This window comes from Euleptes europaea, chromosome 6 (genome assembly GCF_029931775.1).
Source record: "Euleptes europaea isolate rEulEur1 chromosome 6, rEulEur1.hap1, whole genome shotgun sequence".
Taxonomy (NCBI): domain Eukaryota; kingdom Metazoa; phylum Chordata; class Lepidosauria; order Squamata; family Sphaerodactylidae; genus Euleptes; species Euleptes europaea.
The window spans coordinates 16912501-16926708 of NC_079317.1; the positions used below are offsets into that span (position 1 = coordinate 16912501).

The window sequence follows — 14208 nt, forward strand, 5'->3', positions numbered from 1 at the left end:
TCTCTCTCACACACACACACACACACACACACACACACACACACACACACACACCATTGTCACTAGGCAATGCTTCCATGTTGCCACCAGCAGTCAGGAATAGATAAACTGCTAAAGTTTGCCCATTTTATAAGGATACCATTACATTTGGCTTTTGAAACAGTAGCTATTTTGCAAAAAATAAGTGGATTATATTTAGTACAGCGGTATTTATGCCACGCTTATCTGATTTTTGGGAACAAAATGCCATGTCAGATACAAGTCATTTTAGTGGCGCATGACAACTTTATAACTGGATGAGTGTCACGGCGATAATGCTTCTAACGTATCCTTTGTGCTTACGACTGTTGAAAGATCATCTTTTAATTTGCTGGCATGTTTGGACCCCTTGCAGTTTCTTTTGGGCTTTCCTGCCTTGCCATCTGCAGGCGACTTCTGCCACTTGGTATTTATGTTGAACTGCTGTGTCTGTAGTCTGGCACGAAGGGCTAACAGTGCAGTCAGGTCTGAACTTCATCTTTGGAACGTATTTTGAGGTCTTCAGTTTGTTTTAATGACTGTTTCCGGTTTGAGGGGGGTTGTGTTTTTTTAGCAGCCAGTTTGAAGGAATCTGTTTTCAACACAGTGGCGGACTGGGTCTAAAAATATTGGTTGCCAGGAGACAAAGGGGGCCCACCCACAACTATAAGGCTATCATTTAATTTTTATTAATTTTTATTTTTAATATATTGTCTCATGTTTAAGGGGGCTCACTTCATCAGGGGCCCACAGGGCCCACTTGCCATCGGGCAAGCTGACATAATGGCCAGTGGCCAGTCCGCCACTGTTTCAACATGACAATTTCTAAATCCCTGACACTATTACAAAATTGCACCTGCATTTATAATCAAGTGAATGCAGCAGTGGAGTAAAATACATGATTGACTGCTTATGTGGATTAATAATTACTCAGCAAAGCTAGTTTTGACTTAATGTCTATACCGTGTGAGAGTAATCTCTTTTCTTTTTTAAAATCAGAGATATAAAGCCCGATAATGTTTTGCTGGATGTGAACGGCCATATCCGCCTGGCAGACTTTGGATCATGTCTGAAGATGAGCGAGGATGGCACTGTATGTACTGATAACATTTTATATGAATTCTTTTCAAAACAGGACTTTTTAAGTTACTGCAATGTATAAGAACCCTTTGAAGGAATCTGTTACTCTAGAGTTAGATGAATAGAAAGACACCATGGGATGGGTTAGTGGTGTATAGTTGTGCAGAAGCCCAAGTGGGATAAGATATTTTATGTATGGAACATCATATGATTTTGTCTCGTTCCTCTTCGGTTCCTACGTAAGCTCTTGTAAAGCAAATTAAGTTAGTTTGGTTTTGTATATAAAGAATATAACATATCTCAAAACTGTGGTGATAATTTTTATAAGTTAAAACCCATGAATTTGTCTTTAAGGGAGCTAAAGCCTCTCAGCATGGAACTCTATGGTCTATTTCACCTGCTTTTTTTGAATAAACTGAGGATTCAGCTGTATAGTTTGCTTTCAGGGAGAAAACGCTAGGTCTTTCCCAAATTCTGGGAGCAGGAATTAAATGTAAACTTCCTTGTACGCCTACAAATTATGCAGTTTCATTTTCCATGGTTTCCAGGAGTGGCATAGTCTTCATTGATAGGAATGCAGCTCTTTGTGGCTCTAGCCAGGTTTGTTCCTCTGACCATAGCTCAGAAAGGCGACAGGTAGATGATAATTGCTGCTCACAGAGCCCGCATTACCGCCATGGGCCAATCATCTGCGTTTTCAGAAGACATGGATGTCAACTCTCTCCCAAAGAAGGGAGAGCAATCGGAGGAGGAACCAGAGGGAAGAATGTCTGTTCCCCTCTGATATGTCCCCAAAACTATTGCCCAAAGTGGTCTGAGTTTCATCTGAAAGCGCTAAAACTAACCACTTACATCAGTAGTCTGAGAATAGCTTGATTCATTTACATCAAAGGGGAAGGGGAGGGAAGTTCCACCAGCCACCTCAAAGGCTCTGAGGCAGCCTTCTTTCAGGTCTTTTCAAGCCCTTCACAATTCATTTTCCCTGACATCTATTGACAATTTAGCCAAAACAAAATATGAGGTTCCTACCTGTAAACAACATGTCTCATAGACTAGCTTCTAAATTTTGCGTACTTCCTTGGGAAATGAGCAAACTTAAAATACCTTTGTTAGCTGCCTCACTGGCAACCTTAAGCTCTTCTTCAGTAATCCCTGCTGACATGGATGTTTGCCTAAGGGTCTGTGTGATTAAATCCGTAAAACCAGCCTTGAGAAGGGGAAAATTGAAGCCGCCCGAGGCATGCTTTGGGCTCCAGCAGCCAACTCATTACTCACCTCTTGGCAGGTAACCTTGCCTCTTGCTGAGATAGCTCAACCCAGAGGGATTAAAGATGATCTTAATATACCTCTTTCTGAACCATTTTTTAGCAGATTCATCAATAGATTGTATTCAGTTTTAGGCCAGAGTAATTCTAGAATGACTAAACGGAGGCTATTGTAGTTTGGTCACATTATGTGAAGACAAGAGTCACTGGAAAAGACAATCATGCTAGGAAAAGTTGAAGGCAGCAGGAAAAGAGGAAGACCCAACAAGAGATGGATTGACTCAGTCCTCAATTTGCAAGACCTGAGCAAGGCTGTAAAAGATAGGATGTTTTGGAGGACATTGATTCATAGGGTTGCCATGAGTAAGAAGCTACTTAACACACACAATGGTCACAAATATGGCAGTATGCAGAAACAGCTGGATACACTACGGGGGAGTCAAACTAGCATCCTGATCCTGCTTTTGAAGTGTTCTTTTCACTGAATCCCTGGAGTCACTAGATGAAAATTAAGTCAAAGCTAAGGACCAGGAAAAGCTCTTCCCTCATTATGGAAGGAAGTCAAAGGATCTCTTTCTTTATGAGACTTCAGATCCAATACACATTCGAGAGTTTCACGAATTATTTCAAACCAAACTCCCAAAACCCAATAAGCTCTTTCCAAGCTCCTTCATAGAAGGGAAGAAGCCTTCATGCTATGAGGAAAACAATTGTAATTTCACATCTGGGGTTTAGGGGGAGAGACATACCTTGAGCACATATTCCTGGTTTTTGGGTAAGATAGTACCAGTTCAGGATTCAAATCCATGTTGTTTGGGTTTGGGGGAGGGGTGTTCTGAAATTTTGGCACCATTATTTTCAGTGGGGGGAACAAACTTGAGATTCTGGTGCAGCTATTTTTAAAGATAATGGCACCAAGCATGCACGGAACATAGTCCTCCCTCTAATCTGAAGACCCCCCAAGTTTCAATCAGAGTAGAAAAAGGGGTTCAATTTTACAGACCCCTGGAGTAGAAGAAGAAGAAGAAGACTTGGTTTTTGTGTGCCGACTTTCTCTACCACTTAAGGAAGAATCTAAACTGGCTTACAGTCACCTTCCCTTCCCCTCCCCACAACAGACACCCTGTGAGGTAGGTGGGGCTGAGAGAGTGGGACTAGCCCAAGGTCACCCAGCTGGCTTCATGTGGAGGAGTGGGGAGACAAATCCAGTTCACCAGATTAGCCTCCTCCGCTCACGTGGATGAGTGGGGAATCAAACCCAGTCCTCCAGATCAGAGTCCACCGCTCCAAACCGCCGCTCTAAACCACTACACCACTCTGGCTCTCAGAGTAGGGGCCCCTCAGCACACCTGTCCACTGTTTCCTACTGGAGGAAAGGGGGGCAGTCCAGCAGGAGAGTGCTGGCTGCCAGTGTTTTAAAAACTTTCCTGACAAAATCTGGTGTCTTTACTTACTCTTACGGTGACTGTCATACAATAATGTATTTTTAATCTTTCTGATGCATTCTGTGTATTTGCCATCCTTCCTTATTGTGGTCTCCTTTGTGGACATGATCCCATGGCATGGTTCGGAGCCACCCACTACAAAAACTACCACTCCCCCACGAGGACTGCTGAGGGTTCAAATATACCCACACAAGGAACTGGTGTGGTAGTAGGATAATGGCTGTCTGAGTTCCATGTTTCTTTTCTTGGAAAAGCCCTGCCTTTTGATCAACAGGTGCCAGCCCCCGTTTCCAACAGAACAAGGAACCAAGTCTCAGAAGGAGGCCAAGACGACTGTCAGTTGGCTAGAACTCAGTGATACAACAGGTTTTTCTAGCATTTCAAAGCAAACTACATGTCCATGTAAACTATATATCAGCAAAAGGTCACATGAACCATCATAGAGGCATGAGATCATGCTATTTCACAAGGAAGCGTTCATGTTATTCAGAATAGAACCCCACCTCTCATCAGGGCAGAGCTCAATGCGGGTGTCAAGAATATAACTGCAGACTGCCTCAGCAGGAGGAAAGTGGACCAATCTGAGGGCAACTTAATCCTACAGTATTTGTGATTGTGTAAACATTTGGGAGGTTAGAGACCGACCAATTTGTTAGCCACTCAGGACATCCTTCAAGTGAACAAATTATGTTCTCTGTTCCTGTGCTAACAAGCATTGGTAAGAGATGCCAGAAAGACTACTGTACATGTTTCCTTCGAATTGATCTCCAGGTTATCCAGAAAGTGCTGAAGCAAAAGGTACAAGCCAAACTGATAGTTGGTTTTCTGGCTCAGATGTGTGTTGACAACAGAGCTTTTTCATTGGTTGCCTGGCAATCTGTCATACCTTCCACCGCAGGGGATCTTCTTTCTCAAAGCCTGGTTTTAACACACCCAACTGAAATGTGTTCAACTCTCAGTTTAGAAGTTTGAATGGCAGCGGTTAATTGGACTTGGATATTCTGATAGTGTCACTTCCACTTTATTGCCTTCATGCAGATCTATCATAGCATCCCTATATTCATAGATTCCTCTGGGAGAATTTCTGCTAAACTTTCATACAATTAATTAATCCCTTTATTTAACTGTAGAAGAAGAAGAGTTGGTTTATACCCTCATTTTCTCTACCTTTAAGGAATCTTAAAACCAGTTTATAATCGCCTTCCTCTCCCCACAACAGACACCTTGTGAGGTAGGTGGGGCTGAGAGAGAGCTTGGTGAGAACTGTGACTAGTCCAAGGTCACCCAGCAGGCTTCATGTGTAGGAGTGCGGAAACAAACCCGTAGGAGTGGGGAATCAAACCTGGTTCTCCAGATTAGAGTCCGCTGCTCTTTCCCACTACACCATGCTGCCTCTGCCTTCCATTACCAATGTCCCTTTGGGCCAAAGGCTACTGATTCTTTAAAGAATCTGTCAAGATGACATTCCTCTTAGGCATTGCTTCTCCACATAGTGTCTGAACTTACCATTTTATCAGTTAATAAAGATCGCTTCATTTCCATGAAGATGGAGCAATGCTTAGAACTGACTCAAGCATCTTGCCTAGAACAGAATAATCTTCTTGCTCAAACATGGGTTACCAGAAAGAATGAGAATGGCACCGTCTAGATGTAACAAACTTCTGTGTTCCAAGAAAATCTGAATCCCTGAATTTCTTTTCATCTCTTTTAAGGGACCTGGGTGTCTTCCTTGATGATAACCCAGTAGATTAAATAGTACGCCTATTGATCTTATCAAGAAGAAGGTAATCAGCCTCCAGAGAGGCTCACAGCTTACTTTTCAAGGAGAGCAACCTCTTCTCCTGAATACTTGGGATGCAACCCATAATAGGCACCACCATATGGACATACGCTGTTAAGCCTAGGCAGCTTTTGGCAGGAGAATAATTTAAAACGTTGTTTTTCAGTGCCATATGTGAAATATCTCTGCGCTTAGAATGTACGACTGTGGTACATCCCATCAGAAGCCTGCCCTATCACTGTGACCACTCGAGAAAGAACATGACATGAATTTTCATTCCCATTGGTTGCAGGGCGGAGCAGTCTCTCCCCAGCCCCCATGTGCCCAGATAGAAAGCTAAAGATGTACTTTATTTGGTATTGCCAGTATGTCTTCATAGCAGACACAGGCAATTCAAGTTTGGTGGTATGTCTTCCTTTCCTTTTAGAAGAAGGAAAGGGGGGGAAAGATGCGAAACTCTTACTTTCCCCAGTTTGAAACTTAGTGTGTTTATTTAATATGGTGCTAACTACATGTATTATGAGTGGAACTCTTCCAGGCTTGGTCTGGGAGTGAAAGGGAACCCCCTTCCCTTCTTGTTAGTGACAAGATCATAACTGCAGCCAAGAGAGAGTTGCCTTTTAATCATAAAAGACTGCCCCCGCTCAGAACCTCTGAGAAAGAAAACTTAAAGTAAGGGAAACTAAACCCTGAATGAAGTCTGTGAGGTCTCACCACTGATGCTGATTTTATGCTCCTAAGAATCTCTCATCTAGCTGATTACAGTGTGCATTGTACCTCTGCATCGTAAGTTCCTTCTTGGCAACATCCTTCCCAACTTCGGACTGGGATATAAGGACTGAGATCTCCATTCTGACACATATCTCATGAAGGGAGCTTTAACTCTATAAAACTTTTAGGGGAGGGGCCATGGCTCAATGGTAGAGCATCTGCTTGGCATGCAGAAGGCCCCAGGTTCAATCTCCAGCACCTCCAGTTAAAGGGACTATGCAGGTAGGTGATATGAAAGACTTCAGTCTGAGACCCTGGAGAGCTGCTGCCAGTAGACAATACTGACTTAGATGGACCAAGGGTCTTATTCAGTATAAGGCAGCTTCATATCCCAAAAATCTTGTTGGTCTGTAAGGTATTATTGGACTGAAATCTAACCCGAAAAATTAGAAGTCTTTAAAATGTTGACATAAAAATATTTTTATAAAATATAATCGCTTGAAATAACTATTGTCAAGAATGTCTGTAACACTCTTTTTTGCCCTAGCCCTATTAGACATCATGATTTGCTGTCATTCAGATTTAACGATGAACACAGCTGTTTGATTAAACTTCAGATTAGTGTGGTGTTTAAATGCAGGCTGTCCAGCAAACTGTGGTTTGTTGGTGAGTGCTAACCTGGGATTCTGTGTCGTGGTTTGCATCGGATTATTACGTCATGAAGTTTGAATGCAGAAACCCTGGTCCACGCAACAGGACCATCTGTTTTAGCCTCCTGCATGCAGAGAGAGAAGCACAGACCAGCATAAGCAAGCACTTGCTATTCCAGCATCATCCAGCTGTTGATGCTTTATAAAGATGCTCACCCCCCCCCCCACAGACCACTTTCTTCTGTCTTCTCTTCACACATTTCCCTTCTTAGTAGTAAGAAGGAATCTACTTTGGAGATTTCAGTCTCTCTCAATACAAAATTTAAAAAGCAGCAAAACGGCAAGAGAGAAAGGAGGTGGGAGTGTTTTAGTTCTTAAAAGTTCAGGAAATCCATGAAGTAGCTCGAGGGGGGGGGAGGTTGAGGAGGCTTAGTTTGAAAAAGAAGAGTTGGTTTTTATTTGCCGACTTTCTCTACCACTTAAGACAGAAACCGGCTTACCTTCCTTCCCCACAACAGACACCCTGTGAGATAGGTGGGGCTGAGAGAGTGTGACTAGCCCAAGGTCACCCAGCTGGCTTCATGTGGAGGAGTGGGGAGACAAATCCAGTTCACCAGATTAGCCTCCGCCACTCATGTGGAGGTGTGGGGAATCAAACTCGGTTCTCCAGATCAGAGTCCACCGCTCCAAACCACCACTCTTAACCACTACACCACGCCGGCTCCCTCAGCTGCTTCTCTACCCCCTCCCAGTGTTCTCCCATTTATTGCAGCCTACCAATAGCAAGAGGGGTACGTATGTAGTTAGGCTTTGCCAGCAGTTTGACGCTGCAAGGGAACTTGGGATTGTATCTAGGGATTCCGCTTGGAGACATGAAGGGAGCCAAGTAGCAGACTAATTGAGATTTGTGAACCTGTGGTCATCCATTATGTATGTCTGATGGACTAACCAGGGTTTGTGCAACAAACTAGTTTAAGCAAACTAGAATTTATTGTGATATCTGAATGCAATCCGCATGATCTAGTCAGTGTTGCTAAGGAATTTTTCTGTTCTTTTTTTTTATTTTGAAGGTGCAGTCTTCAGTAGCAGTGGGCACCCCTGACTACATTTCTCCTGAGATATTGCAAGCGATGGAGGATGGCATGGGAAAGTATGGGCCTGAATGTGACTGGTGGTCGCTGGGCGTCTGCATGTATGAAATGTTGTATGGGGAAACACCTTTTTATGCAGAGTCGCTGGTGGAGACATATGGGAAAATTATGAATCATGAAGTAAGCGCTATTGAATTAACATTCCCTGAAATATTTACTATTGAAATTGCAAATGTTAAAATATGTAAAATGGTTCTGGGGGGGCAGCCCTGCCAGAGCCGTGCTGTGGTAATATAGAATCATAGAGTTGGAAGGGACCACCAGGATCATCTAGTCCAGTCCCCTGCACAATGCAGGAAACACACACACACACAGTGACCCATACTCCATGCCCAGAAGATGGCCAAGATGCCCTCCCTCTCATCATCTGTTTAAGCCTAGGTCATAGAATCAACATTGCTGACAGATGGCCACCTAACATTTTCTTAAAAACCTACAGTAATGCCTGGTTTCAGATTACTAGAGACCTGTTTGTTCGGACAGTTGCACCCATCTTTATTTGGAGCATGGCAGGAATAAGTAATTGTCAGGATTCTTCCAGAAATTCCAGGATTTGCCCTTGAAATTGTCAGGATTTTTCTAGTTTTTGGGTCCCTTCCACAGAAAAAAGGGTATTTTGTTAAAATAGACTTAAATTCTGCCCGTTTGACATTTTTGGGGGAGAAAGAATACGCAGAGTGCTTAAGTTGCAGCGCTTAACTTCCTTACTTGGAAGTAAGTTTCATTCAAATCAGTGGAATTTATTTCCAAATCAATATGGCCATGATTGGCGCTGCTAATTTGCTTTGCCTTGAAGTCCCGCTTATTGATATTGATTGCATGATTCATATGGTTTTAATCTGTTATATTAAAAATCAGTTTGCAGCATTAAAGATGAAACAAGAATGATTAAAATTCATCAGCCTTGCTCATTATCAGTTAGGGAGTTTGCCTTCAACAAGGCTTTTGGTAGTGATTACTGAGCCAAGAAATTCCCTCCACTTCAAGTTCAGGTTGATATACTCCCCTCCCTCTTTTAAAGGAAAGAAGTCAAGCCCCTTTTATTCTGTTGTGCCTTTTCTGGTAGATTCTACCTGACTGTTTAAGGCAAGGCGCTGTGGCTCAGTGATAGAGCATCTGCTTGGCGTGCAGAAGGTCCCAGGTTCAATCCCCAGCATCTCCAGTTAAAGGGACTAGGCAAGTAGGTGTTGTGAAAGACCTCTGCCTGAAACCCTGGAGAGCCGCTGCCGGTCTGAGTAGACAATATTGACTTTGATGTTCCAAGGGTCTAATTCAGTATAAGGCAGCTTCACGTGTTCAAAGGGTCCCCAATCTTTTTGAGCCTGTGGGCCCCTTTGGAATTCTGACACAGGGTGGTGGGGGTATCTGCAAAACAGCACTATGGGAGGAAGAGTCAACCACACACAGAGGGAGTAAAAGTACAGGGGACAAAAGGAACAGTTTTTTAAATGAGTACCCTGGGAATGAGGAGTGATAGGTAATAAAATCAACACTGTAGTGGCAGTGTTGCTCAACCAATCAGAACTCCCGTGGCCAATCAGAAGCCCTGCAGGGCAGGAGACCTATCTATCCCCCTTCCCCAACTTTCTAAAAACTCTTGGTGGGCACCTGGAAAGGTGTTGGTAGGCATCACGTTGGGGACCCCTGGTTTAGTGACTTAAATACTGTACCATTTTAATCTGCCTGGTTTTTGTAATTGCTGATTTCTGGTTGTTGTAATAGATATTGTTTTTAATTGTGCTGTTATTGTGAACTGCTTTGGGAATAATTACGTATATTATAAATGGTATACAAATATTGTAAAGTTTAAATACCGTCTCTTTCTAAGAATAAAAACATGTAAGCCATGAATATAATATGTATTAGAGATTACCTTCATTCCCCTAAAGAATGAAATTTATAGGCAAAATTCATCTTGTGCTTTCTGAGGTTATTAAGTACTGGGGGAGCAGACCTTTCATTTTGTGAAAGACACATTGATTTGTATGTATATATTTAATCCCCCATTTCATCCATGGAGCTTGAAGGTTCTCCCCTCATCTCTTTTAGTCCTCCCAAACCTGCAAGGCAGATGAGGCTAAACAAAACAAGGAGATCCAGTGTAGTATGCAGGTTAGAGTATTGGATTGGGCCTGGGGAAGACAAAATCCTTGCTTACCATGGAACTCGGAGGGTGACCTTGGGCCAGTCATTTACACAGAATCATAAAACCATGGAGTTGGAAGGGGCCATACAGGCCATCTAGTCCAACCCCCTGCTCAGTGCAGGACCCAGCTAGCGCATCCCTGACAAGTGTTTGTTCAGCTGCTGCTCGAAGACTGCCAGAGAGGGGGAGCTCACCACCTCCCTTGGCAGCCAAACCCACTGCTGAACTTCTCTCACTGTACTCTCGTCTTCAGAAGCTTATAAATGAGAACACAGTGTCTAACGATTTGTATTAGTTAAAAGTCAAAGAGCATAGAAGAATTAAGTGCTTGATAGAAAATCACCCCTTATGTTTTCCTGTTCCATCAATTAATAATGATATTCACAGAAATGTGATATAAACAGTTTTCTAAAAATCTATGTTGCAGGTCAGTCCACTGTAATGAACTGTTTACCAAGTTATAATTCATTTCACTATTTCGATATTTCCCAAAGCATAGATTTAAACGACTTGGTAATTTTGTTTTCGTATTTTCAAATCCTGTGCTCTTTAACGTCTCGACAGCCCATTCCTGAGCTTGGGGCTGAAAGTGGTGTGGAGGAGGCGGGACCCCTGCGTCAGCATAAGTGCCCTCCTATCACGGAATAAGGAACACTTACGCTGGGGCGGGGGGCGTTTCCGTTGGTGCCAGGGCACCTCAGAGCTGCACAGAGCTCCACCACCACCCCCGTAGCCACTCTGGGACCTAAATCCCGGAAGAGAACTGTGGCGCTGGCCTAGGGGGACGTTCCCAGGGGTGGAGCTGACCCCTTCCAGCTCGGGAATGCCCCCTGCAGAAACAGCGGTGCTGCACCAGCTTTTTGTTGGCACAGCATCACTGTTTTCAATGGGGTGTTTTCCCCATTTTCTAACTTTTCGTTTTTAAAAGGCATTTTTTCGCCTTGCAGTGGCCAGGAAACCTCTTTGGAGGTGCTTCAGCGGCGCCTCGGCCACACCGTTCCCAGCCACTGCAATGAGCTGTTAATTGCAAAGTATGGTTTATGCCTTTACTCTAATATTGGACTGTTAACTCATAGGTCATAGTCATAAGACTACTACAACTCTGTTTCCCCTGCATTCTACCGCAACTCAGTAAACCTGTTGTAAAAGTATTTTCTTCTGCAGCGTTCTCTCGTTCTAGAAATTTGAAACAAAGGCTTTCTTTCCCTCCCCCTTCCCCAGGAGAGGTTTCAGTTTCCATCCCATGTTACAGATGTATCCGAAGATGCAAAAGACCTAATTCAGCGGCTTATATGTAGCAGAGAACGTCGTTTGGGTCAGAATGGAATAGAAGATTTCAAGTCACATGCATTTTTCGAAGGACTCAACTGGGATAATATCCGAAACTTAGAAGCACCTTACATTCCAGAAGTTAGCAGTCCTTCAGACACATCGAACTTTGATGTAGACGATGATGTATTAAGAAACCCTGTGAGTGTTTCTTTTCTTCTTTGCTGTATAACGTTGTGGCTTTTAAACAGTTGTGTTGGACAGGTTTTCCTATTAAAAAGAATAAGCGAATCCCAGAGCTTCTTCATGGGGCAGAGGATTCTTTGTAGCATTCCAAGGTACCTTCTTGAGTCACAATCCTATTTGGCCTCCACATGAAATGACAAAGTATTCCAGAGAGTAATCAGTAGCCCACTGTGGCTGAGCATTTTATTGGTGGGCAAACTCTTCCAGAGAGGTTTGTCCACCATTACTGACCTCCTTATTGAATAGACCCAATAGGTTTCCAAGTACCTTTGGGGTTTCCGTAGAACACAATTCATGTAAGTTTCAGAAGGATGGTCTGAAGGAGAACATCTAGTATCTGATGAAGGGAGCTTTGTCTCTTGAAAGCTTATACCTTAAAAATCTTGTTGGTCTCAAAGGTAGTACTGGACTTGAGACTAATAACTCTTGTAAAGTAACATTAGGGTATAATTGCTTTAAACAAATGAATCTGAATAATGTGTCTTGGTAAATAAAGCTTGTATCTGATTGTCTGGTTAAAAGTTATGGTGAGTAGCCATACTGGTCTACGGTAGAATGGTTAGATTCGAATCCAGTAGCCCCTTTAAAGACCAACAAGATTTCCAGGGTATAAGCTTTTGAGAGTCAAAGCTCCCTTAGTCAGATACCCTGGAAATGTTTTCAGTCTTTAAGGTGCTACTGGACTTGAATCTAGCTCTTCTGTCTGGTTAAAAGTTACTAATAAAATATGGGGAATGGTTTAGTTTCTTCTGAAATGCCTCCTGATTACTTGTTCAATTACTTTAAAATGTTAAGCACAGCTTTGTCCAACAATCAATGAACCAACATTTCCCCCTCACACTTGCTACCCCAGGCTGGTGAGTGTTCCTAGTGGTGACTTTAGGATATTGAGCAAAATTAATAATCTTTTCCTGAATTTATTAGCTGACCACAGCGCACGGAGCTTCTTTTTAAACTCCCACCTAATTCTGACGCTGTACAGTCCACAATTCTGCTGCTTCTGTCTTCATAATCCGTAAATGACTCTCAGCCTGACTATGCTGTGTTTTAAAATCAAGCATAAACAGTCCAAACCATGGTTAAGCCACTTTATTATCCTGAGAAGAGTGTAGAAGAGATATCAGGAGGTCTCTCTCCAGCAGCCAGTAAAAGCAAAGAAGAAAGAATATATTTCCATAGCAAGACTACTTAATACTTGTTCTGTCCCATCTTGAAGAGGATGAGAAGACATTGCCAGAAGACGTCATCAGGTCAGCTCATCCTGAGCAGACACTCTCCCAAAGATCACCCCCCTATTCTGAGCAGGTGTCTCAGCTTTTAAAAAACAGCCACACCTTCCTTATTCTGATAGCATTTGCTTTTTGCCTAACAGGGAAAAGTTATTAGCCATGGTCAGAAAAAGCAAAACGAGACATGGTAGGGGCATCTGCTCAAAAGGAGGATGGAAGATGTGTGGCTGGTAGAAGAGAATATGCTCTCTTGTACAGCATTCCAAAATGAGCCGAGTGGGGCATAAACACATTACCTTATTAGAAGACGGGTAAATCAGTCTTTGGCCCTGACCTGGATAGCCCCAGGCTAGCCTAATCTCGTCAGTTTTCAGACAGCTAAGCAGGGTCAGCCCTGGTTAGAATTTGGATGGGAGACCTCCAGGGAATACCAGGGGCGTGATGTGGAGGCAGGCGATGGCAAACCACCTCTGAACATCTCTTGCCTTGAGAACCCTACAGGGTCGCCCTAAGTCAGCTGTGACTTGACGGCGTGCGCACGCATGCACACAAACCAGTCTTCAGCAATCACTGCCCCCCAATATGTTTGTGTGGTTTTATATTACTTGTTGTCCAAATTTCACTTACCTTTAATCTTAGGGACTTTGTTTTTTTTTGGTAGGAAATGATACCACCTGGTTCTCACACTGGCTTTTCTGGATTGCATTTACCTTTTGTTGGGTTTACCTACACCACTGAAAGGTAGGTGAATAAGTTCTCAAGACGTGGGGGTTCGTGCAAAAATACTTGTGTTCAGGTTAACAGATTCATCGTGTCTTTAGAGTAATTTCTTGAATTGCCCGGTAAAATGTCATAATGAATTTATGAGCCTCTGTTATTTTTCTTTGCTTCCTGTTGTTGAAATAGACTGTTTTGTAATACCATCATGGTACAAGGGCCTTGTAGAGCAGCAGGTCTGTACCCTAAGAAGCTTACAAACTATATTTCAACTATGGAAACACCAGTGGTTGGGTCCCATGAAGCCTGACCACAGTGATGCTCAGAAGCACAATTCTTTCCCACCTGCTCCCTCAGCAACCCCCTGAGAACTCTGAAAAACTGGAGCGGGAGGTTAAGGGACCCAGGTGGGTCCTCTAGGGGGCGCTGCAGCGAGGAGGGAGAACTGGGCAGGCTCCTTTCTTGTGTTACTGGAATCTCTTACGCCAGCATGATCACTGC

At 43.2% G+C, this 14208-nt stretch overlaps 1 protein-coding gene across 2 annotated transcripts in view; it reads left to right on the plus strand.

The window, feature by feature from the left end:
- CDC42BPB (CDC42 binding protein kinase beta) overlaps positions 1 to 14208 on the plus strand; it is a 149593-nt gene that overhangs the window by 60817 nt on the left and 74568 nt on the right. For both annotated transcript variants that reach the window (XM_056850682.1, XM_056850683.1), the window contains exons 6-9: positions 1018 to 1111; positions 8020 to 8220; positions 11468 to 11716; positions 13652 to 13731. In XM_056850682.1, coding sequence (XP_056706660.1) covers positions 1018 to 1111; positions 8020 to 8220; positions 11468 to 11716; positions 13652 to 13731 — 624 coding nt within the window. The remainder of the gene's footprint in view (positions 1 to 1017; positions 1112 to 8019; positions 8221 to 11467; positions 11717 to 13651; positions 13732 to 14208) is intronic.